General features: G+C 45.9%; 1 protein-coding gene across 1 annotated transcript in view; it reads right to left on the reverse strand.

Annotated features, from left to right (window-relative positions):
* LOC143766435 (uncharacterized) overlaps positions 1 to 17045 on the reverse strand; it is a 41352-nt gene extending 24307 nt beyond the window's left edge. The window contains exons 1-5 of the mRNA XM_077254122.1: positions 16624 to 17045; positions 16315 to 16494; positions 16109 to 16232; positions 15928 to 16025; positions 5274 to 5364 (exon numbers count right to left, since the gene is read on the reverse strand). Of these exons, the coding sequence (XP_077110237.1) occupies positions 5274 to 5364; positions 15928 to 16025; positions 16109 to 16232; positions 16315 to 16494; positions 16624 to 16701 (571 nt within the window). The 5' untranslated portion in view covers positions 16702 to 17045. The remainder of the gene's footprint in view (positions 1 to 5273; positions 5365 to 15927; positions 16026 to 16108; positions 16233 to 16314; positions 16495 to 16623) is intronic.
* Positions 17046 to 17443: the final 398 nt, after the last annotated feature.

Genomic DNA, 17443 nt, shown 5'->3' on the forward strand with positions numbered 1-17443 from the left:
TTGTTTGGCGAGGTCCGCCGCCTCAGACGGAAGAGCCTGGTCCTGAATGGATTTTGCAAGAGCATCTGCCCAGAAAACGGTTGCTTTGGCGACCCATGCCGCAGCAAAGGAAGGAGATAGGGAGGAACCTGAGGCTTCATACACTGAGCGCGCCAGAGAATCTAACTGGCGTTCTGTGGGATTTTTGATTGAAGCCCAGTCAGGTACTGATAACAGCGTTTTGGTAGCCAAACGCGATACCGGAGGATCTACTAGCGGTGGTTCCATCCAATCCTTGACCAGATCTGCGGAAAAGGGATACTTTGATTCCATGACCTTTTTCCCCGTAAAGCGTTTATCTGGTCGCTCCCTGTGCTGCCGAACTATCTCTAGGAAATCCGGATGGGAGGCGAACACCTTATGGGATCGCTTGGTTCTCGTGAAGTAAACTGCATGATTCGGAGCTGAATTAGGGTCATCATTAACCTTTAGCGCATGATTGACAGCCTCAATGAGGGAGTCAACAGTTAATCGGAACTCCGGAGAATCCGGGTCCATGGACGCCTCAGACTCATACTCAGAGTCATGATCGCTTCGAGCCCCTGGAGAGGGTGAGCGAGAAGTGGAGCTACTCGAGACTGAATGGTGTGGTGAATGCTCAGGAGAGGTAGTGCGGATCCGTTTTTTGGATGACCGAACCTCCTTCGGGTGAGAGCGGCCCCTGCTGGATGATGATTTCCCTGTTATAGAGGGGTCTCTTAACCCAGGGAAATGAATGCCCCACTCCCCAGAGGGGTCATGAAGGGATTCAATCGCTTTGGCTAGCGAAGCCATGGATTGTGACAGTGACGTGGCCCACCCAGGGGGGCTAGGAACACTGGGGTCGGTAGCGGCAGAGGGCTCCTGGGCACATTGGGCATCACAGGCAGGGCAGAGGGGGGAGCTTTGAGGCCAAGGGAGAGGAGCCTGGCAGGTGGTACATGCAGAGAAATAGGTTGTATGTACCTTAGTGGACTTTTTACCCCTTGACTGGGACATGTTGTACCCCAATGTAATGAAAAGCTGCTAGATGGAAGCTGAAGGGTAACGCTGCAGGGAAGCAGTTAGTGCCGTCTCTTTACCCGGTCCTGTGCCCCGCAATTGGATAGGTGGTGCTGAGTGGGAGAAGGAAACCTCCGTGGAGAAAGGGAAGCCGGCCGGCGCTGCGTGCTGCCGAAGGAAGATGGCTGCCGAGAGTCTGTGGGTAGTCTCGCAGGGAGCGAGAAGTGCTAGAAGCGTGGGCGGAGCCGCAGAAATGATGCGTGAGGTGGGCGGAGCCTACCGGAATGCGGCCTACACAAGGCCGAAGCCAGGGACTAAATTTCTGGCCTCGGCCGGCGCGCACCCGCGGACAGCAGGGAAAAGAATCGCGGCGCTAAGGGGAAAATCCTGCCGCTATGGAGCCCCCCAAAAAACATGTGACCGGCAGAAAAAAACGACCCCTAGTGCACTTACCCCAAAATGAAGGTGCCCGGGGAAAATAGGACGGTGCAGGGTGGGGGGAGCCTCCATCCACCATCCCCATGAAAGGGGGGTGGAGAGGAACCGTCCGCCTCCTTCCATCATCCGCTTTTTCAGTGGTGATGCAGTGGGGGCTGCACGGACGCCACAGTGGAAGAGTGTCTCTGAACAGCCGAGGGTGAGACCTGGTGGGCAGGGCAGATGTCCGGCAAAAAATGCCTGGCTGCAGAAGAGGATACTGGAGGTAACACGTCTGTAAAGTAGGGGGTAGATCGGTGCCCTTGAAGGGGCCTGTCGCCCAAAAGGTCAGCTCAGGCAGTGGCATCCCACGTCACAGGAGAGGATACGGAGAGGTAAACCTCCCGTGTTCGCCTGTTGTTGGTTCGGGGAGATCGGAACATGAAAGAATCCGTCGCCCCTTCGTCCAGAAAAGAAGGTTTAAATCCAGTGTGCCTCCTACGGACACTAAGCTTGAACTGGGTCTCTGGAAGCCAGCATGAGGGTGTATACTACAGGGGAGGAGCTAACTTTTTTTGTCTCCTAGTGACAGCAGCATACACCCAAGGTCCTGTGTCCCCCAATGTGGCAAAGGAGAAAAACTTTGTTAAAAAAAAAAAAAAGAAAATTTGCGCCATTTTCAGATACCCATAGCGTCTCATTATTCGTGATCTCGGGTTGGGTGAGGGCTTATTTTTGTGAGCCGAGCTGATGTTTTTAATGATACCATGTTGGTGCAGATACGATCTTTTGATCGCCCGTTATTGCATTTTAATGCAATGTCACGGCGATCAAAAAAACTACTTTTTTCTCGCTGTGCCGTTTAGTGATCAGGTTAATCCTTCTTTTATTGATAGATCGGGCGATTCTCAATGCGGCGATACCAAATAAGTGTATGTTTGATTTTATTTTTATTGTTTTATTTTGAATGGGGCGGGAATTTTTATATTTGTTTATTTTTATATTTTTAAAAACTTTTTTTGTTTTACTTTTGGCATGCATCAATAGTCTCCATAGGAGACTAGAAGCTGCCACAACCCGATCGGCTCTGCTACATAGAGGCGATGATCAGATCGCCTCTATATAGCAGATTTACTCACTTGCTATGAGCGCCGACCACTATGTGGTGCTCACAGGAAGCCAGCACTAACAACCATAGAGGTCTCCAAGAGACCTCAGGTTGACATGCCAACACACCGGTGACCCTCGATCATGTGACAGGACTCAAGGACAGGACTTGATTTGGAAAGGCACACACCTTTTTATATAAGACATCACAGCTCACAGTGCATGTCAGACCAAATGAGAATCATGAGGTCAAAGGAACTGGCCAAGGAGCTCAGAGACAGAATTGTGGCAAGGCACAGATCTGGCAAAGGTTGCAAAATAATTTCTGCAGTACTCAAGGTTCCTAAGAGCACATTGGCCTCCATAATCCTTAAATGGAAGAAGTTTGGGACCACCAGAAGTCTTCCTAGACCTGGACGTCCAGCCAAACTAAGCAATCGTGGGAGAAGAGCTTTGGTGAGAGAGGTAAAGAAGAGCCCTAAGATCACTGTGGCTGAGCTCCACAGATGCAGTAGGCAGATGGGAGAAAGTCAACTATCACTGCAACCTTCCACCAGTCGGGCATTTATGGCAGAGTGGCCTGACGGAAGCCTCTCCTCAGTGCAAGACATATGAAAGCCCACATAGAGTTTGCTAAAAAACACATGAAGGACTCCCAGACTATGAGAAATAAGATTCTCTGGTCTGATGAGACGAAGGTAGACCTTTTTGGTGATAATTCTAAGCGGTATGTGTGGAGAAAACCAGGCAATGCTCATCACCTGCCCAATACAATCCCAACAGTGAAACATGGTGGTGGCAGTATCATGCTATGGGGGTGTTTTTCAGCTGCAGGGACAGAACAAATAGTTGCCATTGAAGGAAACATGAATGTGGCCAAGTACACAGATATCCTGGATGAAAACCACTTCCAGAGTGCTCTGGACCTCAGACTTGGCCGAAGGTTCACCTTCCAACAAGATAATGACCCTAAGCACACAAAGGAGTGGCTTCAGAACAACTCTGTGACAACTCTGTGACCATTCTTGACTGGCCCAGCCAGAGCCCTGACCTAAACTAAATTGAGCATCTCTGGAGAGACCTGAAAATGGCTGTCCACCAATGTTCACTATCCAACCTGATGGAACTGGAGAGGATCTGCAAGGAAGAATGGCAGCGGATCCCCAAATCCAGGTGTGAAAAACTTATTGCCTCATTACCAAGAAGACTCATGGCTGTACATGCTCAAAAGGTGCTTCTACTCAATACTGAGAAAAGTGTCTGAATACTTATGACCATGTGACATTTCAGTTTTTCTTTTTAATAAATTTGCAAAAACGTCTACATTTCTGTTTTTTTCAGTCAAGATGGGGTGCAGAGTGTACATTAATGAGAAAAAAAATGAACTTTTTTGAATTTACCCAATGGCTGCAATGAAACAAAGAGTGAAAAATTTAAAGGGACCTGAATACTTTCCGTACCCAGTGTATATTACAGCCATCAGACATGCACAACTTAGAGATATATCATGGCACAGGTGTACTGTTTACTATGCAGTTTATCACAATCCTGTATGAACTTAGTCAGTTTTAGAAGAAATTGAAAAGTCAGGATAAAGGGAAACTCTGCTGTTATTGTACAGAAATTCGCACTTGGCCTCACTGCACATTCAATGTTGTCGATCATAAAAGTGAAGTTTGGTCAGAAAGACTGGACCTGGTCTTGTAGGGACCATATGATCACATTCACCAGCACAGAAGGGAGAGAAGGTAGATCCATCCAATATCAGGGATCTAAAAACGACCCAAGTGATCCATAATAGGATGACCAGCCATAGACATAATATTAGGAAAGGTGTAATCTGTCTGTTTCGGCATTTTGTTGTAGAATATAAACGAGATCCCACCAGTTTAAGACTCATTATATTAGAACAAATATCAGAACATGTGTCTAATAGGTCCCAAAGACTTGTGAATAGAGAATCCTATTGGATTTTTAAACTTTCCACACTTAAACCGGAGGATTTTCCATGTACATATATTTTTCTTTATATGTATTTTATTGTGCATCCAATATGTATTTTACATCTATTTGTATAGTTTTGTATACGGAGAAAGGTTTCTATACAAAATACTGCACCATAGGCGCGGTTTAATTAATGAATTAAGCAATTGGATCAGTGACGCCCTTCTTGAGGATATAAAACATCCACAATGTATCATTAGTATATGCCTGAGGAAGGAGCTGGTTCACATCGGAAATGGGTAGAATATTAAAATGAAAAGTTTGGGGTTTTTTTATGTTCATTCGTTTTGATGCCCAACTTTATGGCTCGGCACTTGGCAGCGCTTTTCAAAGCCCTGATTTTTTCCTTCTTCCCATATCAGGGATTTTGGAAGCCAACAGCATCATTACTCTCCGTTTTCTCATCATAATATTTTTCTACCTTCTCAGCACATTCTACGTATGCTGTCACTTGGCTTTGTAGTTTACAGATCTGGGCAGGTAACGGTCAGAGTCTTCTAATCTCAGGAGGTAGGTGGATCCTCCGGGTTGTAAGTTCTATAGAAAAGGGCTTTCAATGCCCAAAGTCACTTGGACAGTTTTGGGTGGAGGAGGATGTTGTGGTCTAGAGGTAAAATGGTGATCACACGATTGTGATACGACCGGACTACACCACTGATAAAGCAGCCACAGCCGGTGACTGAGAACAATCTGTGACTTCTCTGCATTTAGTGGTTACTACTCACCTGGGTAGTCATATGTAGGAATCTCCTCTTTACACCGCTCATCACCCCTCACATATGTCTCTGTAGTATTAATATGGGTCAGATCTTCACCCTGAAACAAATATTGTAAAAGTCACAGACAGATGGAGAAGTCCCATCTATGATCAGCTCTAATCCTGCCATCTCCACCGTTCTCATTACATAAGTATAAAATATATAATACTGGGGGATAAAACAACACTGAACACAAGACCTTCACAGCCGTCTACACATTGTGACAGTCACTGGTAAGGTGACAGAGGGGAGATATGTGTCACTGCGCTTAACGACGTCAGTGATGTGAAACCAGAGCATTTTTCTCCAGCACACTACGTGTTGTGAGGGTTAAGTTGCATAAATAGGGCTGGTTTTATGTGGACCTTCACAGAGCGGGTGGGAGAAGGACCACTTTATCTCCCCTGGCAGACCTGCCAGGACCTACATGAGGACATGATCATGTGATCAGTCACATGATGGGGAAGTTACAGGCTTGGGGTGAAATAACCGAGCTCTACAGGCAGTCTGGGCTCAGCTAGCCTGGAGAGAGGACTCCAGAGGCTTTGTGGCTCGTCGAGCACAGACTGAACCTGTCCTGCTCCAGACTCCAGACTGTGCTGCAGCATTTTGTTTTTTGTTGTTTTGTTCCCGTTTTAGCCAAGAAGGCTGAGTTTGTTTTCCCCACAAGTTGGTTTATGCTGCCTTACAATACATCAACGATGATGTAGACGGTGTTCCCATTTTTCCTACCTCTGTGTGCTGCCACGTGAGTGAACTACCACCACATCATAAAGCCTCTTTCACACGTCCGTGTCTCCGGTATGTGTGGTGACAGTTTTCACACGTACCGGAGACACGTACACACGTAGAACCATTCAAATGAATGGGTCTGTGCCCATGTCAGTGTGTTTCCATGGGCCGTGTGCCCCACACGTAGACATGTCCGTTTTTTTTACTGTCAGCATGGACGGCAATACGTACTGCACACGTGCACATGGAGAACACATGTTGCTGAAGACGGCTCTCATCATTCTCTCCTGCTCTGCCAGTGAGCAGAGGAGAATGATGAGTTATATTAACCCCTTAACGACCGCCGATACGCCTTTTAACGGCGGCAGCTAAGGGTACTTAAACCACAGTGCCGTTAATTAACGGCACTGTGGAAAAAGTGAATAGCGCCCCCCAGAGTCGGAGTTAGGGGTATGGTTAGGCTTCTTTCACACTTGCGTCAGTATGGGGCCGTTGCAATGCGTCGGCCCGACGTACCGACGCACGTTGTGAAAATTGTGCACAACGTGGGCAGCGGATGCAGTTTTTCAACGCATCCACTGCCCAGTCTATGTCCTGGGGAGGAGGGGGCAGAGTTATGGCCACGCATGAGCAGAAATGGCGGACGCGACGTATAAAAAAAGGTTACATTGAACTTTTTTTTTTTTTTGAGACAACGGTCCGCCAAAACACAATGGATCCAGTGCACGACGGACACGACGTGTGGCCATCCGTCGGCAATACAAGTCTATGGGCAAAAAAGGCATCCTGCGGGCACATTTGCAGGATCCGTTTTTTGTCCAAAACGACGGATTGCGACGGATGCCACATGACGCAAGTGTGAAAGTAGCCTTAGGGCTAGGGTTAGGGTTGGGGCTAAAGTTAGGGCTAAGGTTAGGGTTAAATTTAGGGTTAGGGTTGGGGCTAAATTTAGGGTTAGGGTTGGGGCTAAAGTTAGGGTTAGGGCTAGGGTTGGGGCTAAAGTTAGGGTTAGAGTTGGGATTAGGGTTGGTATTAGGGTTAGGGTTGGCATTAGGGTTACGTTTGGGATTAGGGTTAAGTTTGGGATTAGGGTTAGGGTTGGGATTAGGGTTAGGGATGTATTGGGATTAGGGTTAGGTTAGAGGTTAGGGTTGAGATTAGGATTAGGGGCGTGTTGGATTTGGGGGTTTTGATTAGGGTTATGGTTAGGGTTGAGATTAGGGTTGTTTTGGGGTTAGGGTTGTGATTAGGATTATGGATCGGGTTGGGATTAGAGATAGGGGTGTGTTGGGGTTAGGGTTGGAGTTAGAATTGGGGGGTTTCCACTGTTTAGGTACATCAGGGGGTCTCCAAACACGACAGCCAATTTTGCACTCAAAAAGTCAAATGGTGCTCCCTCCCTTCTGAGCTCTGCCGTGCACCCAAACAGTGGTTTACCCCCACATATGGGGCATCAGCGTACTCGGGATAAATTGGACAACAACTTTTGGGGCCCAATTTCTCCTGTTACCCTTGTAAAAAGAAAAACTTGGGGGCTAAAAAAATCTTTTTGTGTGGAAAAAAAAATATTTTTTATTTTCACGACTCTGCATTATAAACTTCTGTCAAGCACTTGGGCATTCACAGTTCTCACCACATATCTAGATAAGTTCCTTGGGGGGTCTAGTTTGCAAAATGGGGTCACTTGTAGGGGGTTTCTACTGTTTAGGTACATCAGGGGCTCTGAAAACGCAACATAACGCCCGCAGACCAATATATCAAAGTCTGCATTCCAAAACGGCGCTCCTTCCCTTCCGAGCTCTGCCGTGCGCCCAAACAGTGGTTTACCCCCACATATGGGGTAGCAGCATACTCAGGACAAATTGGACAACTTTTGTGGTCCAATTTCTCTTGTTACCCTTGTGAAAATAAAAACTTGGGGGCTAAAAAATCTTTTAATATTTTTTATTTTCACGGCTCTACATTATAAACTTCTGTGAAGCACTTGGGGTTCAAAGTGCTCACCACACATCTAGATAAGTTCCTTAAGGGGTCTAGTTTCCAAAATGGTGTCACTTGTGGGGGGTTTCCACTGTTTAGGCACATCAGGGGCTCTCCAAACGCGACATGGCGTCCGATCTCAATTCCAGCCAATTCTACATTGAAAAAGTCAAACGGCGCTCCTTCACTTCCACGCACTGCGGTGAGCCCAAACAGTGGTTTACCCCCACATATGGGATATCGGTGTATTCAGGAGAAATTGCACAACAACATTTATGGTTAAATTTCTGTTTTTACACTTGTGAAAATAAAAAAAAATGGTTGTGAATACAATGTTTGCAAAAAAAAGTTAAATGTTCATTTTTTCCTTCCACATTGTTTCAGTTCCTGTGAAGCACATAAAGGGTTAATAAACTTCTTGAATGTGGTTTTGAGCACCTTGAGGGGTGCAGTTTTTAGAATGGTGTCACACTTGGTTATTTTCTATCATATAGACCCCTCAAACTGACTTCAAATATGATGTGGTCCCTAAAAAAAAAAATGGTGTTGTAAAAATGATAAAATTGCTGGTCAACTTTTAACCCTTATAACTCCCTAACAAAAAAAAAAAATTGTTTCCAAAATTGTGCTGATGTAAAGTAGACATGTGGGAAATGTTATTTATTAACTATTTTTTTGTGACATATCTCTGTGATTTAAGGGCATAAAAATAAAAATTTTGCAAATTGCAAAATTTAAAATTTTTTCGCCATATTTCCGTTTTTTTCCATAAATAATCGCAAGTAATATCGAAGAAATGTTACCACTAACATGAAGTACAATATGTCACGAAAAAACAGTCTCAGAATCAGTGGGATCCGTTAAAGCGTTCCAGAGTTATAACCTCATAAAGTGACAGTGGTCAGAATTGTAAAACACCAAGGTTACTTACCGGTAGCCGGTTTTTCCGGAGCCCATGACAGCACACATGAGAGAGGGGATCCGCCCAGTCAGGACAGGAAACCTACTGAAATAAAAGGGCGGTACCTCTCCCTCGCTTCAGTAGGTTTTCAGAGCATGAGAGGCCCCCTTGGTTAGTACATATGGCAATCTACCACCACATTATAATAACAACAAAAAACACCCAGCTAAAAGTGCGCACCAAAGGGTGAAAAAAGAAGGGAGGGAATATACAGGTGCTGTCATGGGCTCCGGAAAAACCGGCTACCGGTAAGTAACCTTGGTGTTTTCCCGTCTCCCATGACAGCACACATGAGAGATTTTTGGAGAAAGGAACACCTTAGGGAGGGACCACCGCTTGCAGCACCCTTCTACCAAAGGTAAGGTCAGTAGAGGAAGATAAATTCAGTCGGTAGTGTTTAAAGAAGGTAGACAGAGAGGACCAGGTAGCGGCCTTACAAACTTGATCTATCGATACCTCTGCTTTTTCAGCCCAGGAAGTAGCCACGGCCCTGGTGGAGTGAGCCTTGATGCCTTCAGGGATCGGAACGCCACATGCAGCATAGGATAAGCTAATGGCCTCCCTAATCCACCTAGCAATAGAACTTTTGAACACCCCATGACCTTTCCTGCTACCCTGGAAAGCTACAAATAGAGACTGATCTTTCCTCCACTGACTGGTTAAGGATATGTACTGTAACATAGACCTTCTTACATCAAGAGTGTGAAACCTCTCCTCACCTGGATTTTTTGGATTAACACAAAAAGAGGGTAATACAATCTCCTGACTCCTATGAAATTTAAGAAACTACCTTAGGTAGATAAGCCAGATCTGGTCTTAGAATCACCCTGTCGTCATATATCTGAGTGTATGGAGGACAAATGGACAGGGCTTGCAAGTCACTCACCCTACGTGCGGATGTTAAAGCTACTAATAGTACCGTTTTTAGAGTGAGAAATTTTATCGATAATTCTTGCAAAGGCTCAAAAGGACTCTTAGTCAGAGCATCTAAAACCAGATTTAAATCCCAGGGAGGAATTTTCTGAATTACTACAGGTCTAGACCTACTACATGATTTAATGAAACGGGCAACCCACTTATTGGAGGCTAAATTACAATGATATAAAGCTCCTAATGCTGACACTTGAACCTTAAGTGTATTGGTAGCCAATCCTAGCTGTAAGCCTGCTTGCAGAAACTCTAAAATAGCACCCACAGGAGCCTCATCCGACAAAGGTTGTCCTAAAAACTCTAGAAACCTCTACCATGTCCTACCATAAATTCTCGATGTAACCAGCTTTCTACTTTTCAGCAGGGTGGAGGCTAGCCCTGGCGAGAATCCCTGTCGGCTCAGTAATGCCCTCTCAAATTCCAGGCTGCTAGATGGAAGCCCTTCACTTGAGAGTGGCATACTGGACCCTGGGTAAGCAGGTCCGGGACCTCTGGTAGGATCCATGGATCGGTTACCGACATTTGTCTTAGGAGAGAAAACCAGGGTCTTTTCGGCCAGTATGGAGCAATCAGTATCACTCTTGCCTGCTCCATCCTGATCTTCCTCACTACAACCGAAATTAATGATATCGGTGGAAACACGTAAGCGAGGCTGAACCTCCACGGTATTCGGAGGGCATCCACTGAAACCGGGTTCCCCCTCGGGTCTAACGAGCAGAACCTCTCCACCTTCCTGTTGTGAAGCGTGGCAAACAAGTCTATTACCGGTTCGCCCCAGGCCTGCACTATTTGTTGGAACACCCTGGAATTCAGCGACCATTCTCCCTGTCTTAGCTTTTTGCGACTTAAGTAGTCCGCCTTTGTGTTTTCGACCCCCCTTATGTGCAGAGCTGTGAGGGACAGTAGGTGAGATTCTGCCAACTGAAGAAGCGCCGATGTTGCCCTCATGAGGGAAAGGGACCTCGTCCCCCCCTGGTGATTGATATAGGCAACCACTGCATAATTGTCGGACATCACTCTGGTATGACGACCCTGAAGGATTGGAAGGAAATGTTTTACTGCTCTTTCTACAGCCCATAATTCTCTTATATTGGATGTTTGATATTTTTCTGTATGGGACCAGGACCCCTGTATGGAAAGGGTCCCTAGATGTGCACCCCATCCTGTACCACTCACGTCCGTTGTGATCACGTCTTCTACCGGAGTTAGCCACTGAACCCCTGAGCTTAAGTGATCCCTCACTGACAACCAGACTAGGGAATCTCTGACACATAACAAGAGATGAACTTTTCCCTCCAAATGCCCTTTTAACAACCTTTGTGTTGACAGGACCTCCCACTGCAATTGCCTCAGGTGGAACTGTGCCCATTTTACAGCGGGAATACAGGATGTTAGTGACCCTAGCAGAGACATCGCCTTTCTTAGCGTCATCACAGGCTGATGTATCGCCAGTTCCACAAGACTTTGTATTTTGGATATTTTGCTCTCCGGCAGGAGACAGAGTTGACGCGTGGAGTCCAGAACCAACCCCAGGAAGGACTGAACTTTCTCTGGTGTTAATCTCGACTTGGCGACATTTATCTCCCAACCTAATACTGCTAGGGTCGTAGTCACTTCTTCTATTTGTGCAAGACAGTGATCTATTGACCTGCCTATTACCAGGAAGTCGTCTAGGTACGGAACAATGACTCCTGTCCCGGGAACGGAGGAAGGACATGACTTCCGACATTAATTTTGTAAATATTCTCGGTGCTATTGATAGACCAAATGGAAGGGCCGCATACTGGTAGTGTTTGAGTTGTCCTTGGACAATCACTGCTACTCTCATAAACTTTTGATAGTCCCGATGAATTGGGACATGGTAATAAGCGTCTTTTAAGTCTATAGCTGCCATGAAGCAGTCCGGGAACAGTATCTTTATTGCTAAGCCTACCGACTCCATCTTGAAGGAGTAATTTTTTATTGACCGGTTGAGTTTTTTTAAGTTGACAATAGTCCTTAGTGAGCCATCTGGCTTTCGTATTAAGAAGAGAGGGGAATAAAACCCTTCTCCTTCCTCTTCCTTTGGAACTTCTACTAGGACATTTTTTAGAACTAGCCCCAATACCTCTGTTTCCAGAGCTAGTTGTTCCTCTGGAAGTTTTCTGCATGGTGTCAACACAAAAGTCTGTCGAGGTGGATGAATAAATTTTATTTTTAGTCCGTCGCTGACAACATCCAACGCCCAACGACTGGGGGAAATATTTAACCAGGCGTGAAGATAGAAAGAAAGCCTTCCCCCTACTTCCAGCTTGGCGTCATTGGGAGGGCTTTTTTGTGGATGTGGAGGGGCCCTTAAACATGTACCCTGATCCTTTTCTATCTCTATAGTCCCAGTTTCTTCTATCTCCCGGGGGTCGACCTCTATTGAATTTTCCTCTCCGAAAATAAGGCCATCTGATATCCACTGGAAAACGAGGAAACCCTTTTTTCTTGTCGCCAGCTTTTTCTAAAATATCCTCCAGTTTCTGACCAAAGAGGAATTTGCCGTCGCACGGAATGGAACAGAGTCTATTTTTGGAGGGTAAGTCCCCTGGGCACCCCTTCAACCACAAGGCACATCTTGCCACGTTAGACAATCCTGCTGCCCTAGCTGCAAGTCTTACAGAGTCTGCTGAGGAATCAGCTATAAAGGCTGCCGCCCCTTGTGCCATTGCCATATTGGCTAGGACCTCGTCTCTCGGCACTCTAGATTTCAACTGATCCTCTATTTGTTGCAGCCAGACAATAAGGGAGCGGGCAACACCTGTTCCAGTTATTGCCGGTTTTAGACCTCCGGGGGCTGCCTCCCAGGTATGTTTTAAAAAAGCATCCGCTTTTTTATCTAAAGGGTCTCTTAGGACGCCTGAATCTTCCAAGTGTAGGGATGACCTTTTAGATGACCTAGCCACCGCACCATCAATTTTAGGGGTCTTATCCCATACTTCTGAATCCTTTTCCTCAAAAGGATAACGTCTCTTAGAAGCTGAGGGAAGACTACCAGACTTTTCAGGCTTCTTCCACTCTTTCTCTATAAGGGTTTTAACTCTAGTATTTACTGGGAAGGTACGCTTCCTCTTCTCCTCCAAACCACCAAACATAACGTCCTCTACTGATCTGGACTCCTTCTCATCTTTAAGGCCCATTGTAGCCCTAACTGATTTAACCAGTTTATCTGTATTCTCAGTTAGGAAGCATGGTCGGCCCCCGACATCACTATCCGAAGAGGAGCCAGAGAACACGGAAGAGGACGAACATGGAGACAGAGGTCCTTCTTGATATTCTTCAGATTGAGGGGTACCAGAATCTGAAACAGTCTCTAAGATCTTGCTACTTTTCTTTTTTAGGACTGATTTTAAAGACCCTTTAACCTCTGCTCTAATCATGGCCCTGAGGCTAGCGGCAAAGTCAGGGGATTCATCCTGAATAGTTTTTTGGATGCAGTCCGCACAGAGGCTTTTCTCAGAATTGTAAAAATTGGCTCGGTCATTAAGTACCAAATTGGCTCTGTCACGAAGGGGTTAAAGTCCAAACGATGACAGCAGGTGGGGGCTTTGGGGACTATTCCTCCCATCATCTGACACATGCTTTCGCTAATAACAGCAGGAGTGGATGATTGGGGTATTCCTCACCCGCCGCCTGCAATATATTGAAATAAATTAATGAAAAACCCGGTGTGAGTTCCTCCCTATTTTCTTGAACCAACCAAGAAAACCTCACAGCTGGGGGCTCCAACCCCCAACTGTCAGCTTCAGCAAGGTTGGCTCTCAAGAATAGAGGGGTACCCACACTATTTTTTAAACTTATTTAAATAAATAATTTAAAAAAATGGTGTGGGGTCCCCCCCATTTTTGACAACCTGCCTTGCTAAAGCTCACAGCTGGGGGCTGGTTTTCTCAGGCTGGTAAGGGGTCATGGATATTGACCCCCCAGCCTAAAAACAGCAGCCTGTAGCTGCCTAGAAAAGGTGCATCTATTAGAAGCGCCAATTTTGGCGCTTTGCCAGACTCTTCCCACTTGCCCTGTAGCGGTGGCAAGAGGGGTTAATATTTGTGGGGTTGATTTCATCTTTGTATTGTCGGGTGACATCAAGCCCACAGTTTAGTAATGGAGAGGTGTCTTTAAGACAACTAACCTATAACTCCTATAGTTATATGGTAAATAAAGACAAAGCCAGAATAAAGTCATTTAATTAAAAAAATTACTCCTTTAATATTCTCAATTAAACCATACTTACGACCTAGCCTAATTCCACCGAAGCCCTCGATCTCCTGTAATAAAAATAAAATAACAAAACAACAATATACCATAACTGTCTGCCATTCTGTTCCACGCCGTAATCCATGTCTGGGGGATAATTAGTTTTCAACCTGGATGGTGCCAAGATGGGACCATCTAATAGATGCGCCTTTTCTGGGCAGCTGCGGGCTGCTGTTTTAAGGCTGGAGGGGGCCTAAAGCAATGACCCCTTACCAGCATGAGAATACCAGCCCCCAGCTGTGAGCTTTAGCGAGGTAGGTTGCCAAAAATGCGGGGGACCCTATGCCGTTTTTTAAATTATTTATTAAAGTATTTAAAAACAAACATAGCGTGGGGACCCCAGTGTGAGGATATGGCCGCTTACTGAAGACTATAGGACAAATGGACATAAAGCGGAGACTACCACTCTAAGACATTAAGACTTTTTCCAGCATGGAGCACCGGTTACATAAATATTATTGTACTTCAATAGTTAATTTGCTTGGTGTGTTTTATTTGTGCTCGTCAGTTCATGCTCAGGAATCAATGTTTCTATTCAGTGGCAGTCAGCAGAGGAAGACGAGCAGCCTAGAGCTTATGTAAACCTAAGGATAGACTATCAATCTCATTTGTATCAAGGTCTCATTCCCATTGTACTCCCAAACCTAGGCCCACTGTGTGGGTGGGAATAGTAGACTCAGGGGAGCCATCACCACGGGAGGTCTCACATACAGTCCCACCTGATGGAATATGCCTTGTTCTGTGAGCTAAAGGAAAATGTTTAAGGGGGCGGTAGAAAAAGACATAGGGTTGAATCAGGCAGTTGTTGAAGGGATTTCGATGGAAGAGGATCCAAGCTGGAATGGATAGATGATCTATGGAGCTTTGGAGATTGTTGGCTGGAGGGGTATCCATGAGCTATGGTCAGGATAGCCATCGTCTGGAGGAACATATGCTGTGACTGCACACTATAGCAGCTGGAGATACAAAATCTGTGGGCCAACCAAAAGTTGGGAGACAGTGGGTATCACCTGGTATGGGGCCAGTGGAACTACTGATCTCAGATTGGGAACTTGTGGACTGAGGGCATTGTATGTTGGCCATCTACTTGGATATGTTGTACAACCATGGATGTATGGAATAAAAAAATTAGTTGCATTGATAACCTGCCTAGGTGATTTTTATAACCACAACCTCAGATCTTCACACCCTCTATTCTTGATGACCAACCTTGCTAAAGCTGACAGCTGAGCGTTGCAGCCCCCGGCTGTGAGTTTTGCCTGGTTGGTTCAAGAAAATAGGGGGGAACCCACACCAGGTATTTCATTCATTTATTTCATTATATCGCAAGTGGCGGCTGAGGAATACCCTGATCATCTGCTCCTGCTGTCACTGTTATTAGAGGCAGCAAGGGTCAGATGATGGGAGTAAGAGCCCCAAAAGCCCCCAACTGCTGGTCATCGTTCTGACTTTAATATAACTCATCATTCTCTTCCGCTCTTGGCGATCGCCGGCAGAGCAGGGAAGAGCGATGAGAGCCGTCTTCAGCACCCGCCACCGAGGAAATAGCGCTTACAGTAGTGCTTCTTCCCCGGCGGCCGTCTGTGTGGTACTGAGGCAGCACACGGTTGCCACACATGTGCCGCAAGTATTACACACACGGACACGGATATCTCCGGTATTGGTTTTTCCGGGACCGAAAATAAACAGACGTGTGAAATTGGCCTAAGGGAGATCTCATGACACCTTCTCTCCATCTACCTGATGATCCTGAGGAACATTGGGATCTTCTTGGTTACAGTCCTGTGGAAGAAGAGGATGGGGACATCTCTCGGGTGTTGTCCTCTTACTGGATAGATCTGGAGGAAACACATACAGGGACTGAATTCATTCTTTACATACAGATAATTATAGGCCGTATGTATTTAGTCCTGTCCATTACCTGGTGATGTGAGGGGCTGGGGAACCTCCATCATGACGTCATTGTACAGATCTTTGTGTCCTTCTAAATACTCCCACTCCTCCATGGAGAAATAGACGGCGACATCCTGACACCTTATAGGAACCTGACACATACAATGATACTGTCATCCCCCGATCCCTTCATAGAGTTACTGTATAATATCCCAGCATTCCCAGCAGTGTCACCTCTCCAGTCAGCAGCTCAATCATCTTGTAGGTGAGTTCTAGGATCCTCTGGTCATTGATGTCCTCATGTATCAGGGGGTGAGGTGGAGGCCCCGTGATTGGGCACAGGGGTCTTCCCCATCCCTCAGACACAGGGTCCTGACAGCGCTCACTAGAGGTCTTCTTCACCACTGTGTAATCCTGGTTATGGAGAGACACATTAATAAATCTCACTACAGACATTTCCAGAGTCCTCACCTCTCCAGTTCTGTCCATCTGTTATTCCCATAGATAAGAATGATGTAATGTGACGTCATCAGAATCTCTCACCTCTCCAGTAAGCCGGAAGAGGATCTCTAGGGTGAGGTGTAATATCCTCTCCGCCATCTTGTCTCTGTCCATATCCATCTTTGATGGGTAAATCAGGAAAATTCTCTTATATAGAAGATCTTCACTGAGAGGATCCGATATTGTAGAGACCTGAATGAGAAGAAGATGAGCCGATGTAACATGTAGGGTTAGGGGTGTATTGGGATTAGGGTTAGGTTAGAGGTTAGGGTTGAGATTAGGATTAGGGGCGTGTTAGATTTGGGGGTTTTGATTAGGGTTATGGTTAGGGTTGAGATTAGGGTTGTTTTGGGGTTAGGGTTGTGATTAGGATTATGGATCGGGTTGGGATTAGAGATAGGGGTGTGTTGGGGTTAGGGTTGGAGTTAGAATTGGGGGGTTTCTACTGTTTAGGTACATCAGGGGGTCTCTGTTATGACCCCAGTGGAAGAGGGTCTCAGAGGTTATAGCCAAGTCTGCAAACATAAAAACCAGCTCATAGGGCAGTGGTAACTGGGCTGACCGTATACCTAATCCTAGCACACAAATAGCAGCAGCCGGGGAACGTACCTACCTTGATTCTAGACGTCTCGCGCCAGCCGGAGAACTAACTAACCCTATCAGGGAAAAGATAGACCTTTCTTGCCTCCAGAGAAAAGACCCCAAAAAGTTGGATACAAGCCCCCAACAAATAATAACGGTGAGGTAAGAAGAAAAGACAAACGTAAGAATGAACTAGGCTTTAGCAAAGAGAGGCCCACTAACTAATAGCAGAATATAGGAAGATGACTTATACGGTCAGCAAAAACCCTGTCAAAGTTTC

The sequence above is a fragment of the Ranitomeya variabilis genome, chromosome 4, assembly GCF_051348905.1.
Source record: "Ranitomeya variabilis isolate aRanVar5 chromosome 4, aRanVar5.hap1, whole genome shotgun sequence".
NCBI classification, from domain to species: Eukaryota; Metazoa; Chordata; class Amphibia; order Anura; family Dendrobatidae; genus Ranitomeya; species Ranitomeya variabilis.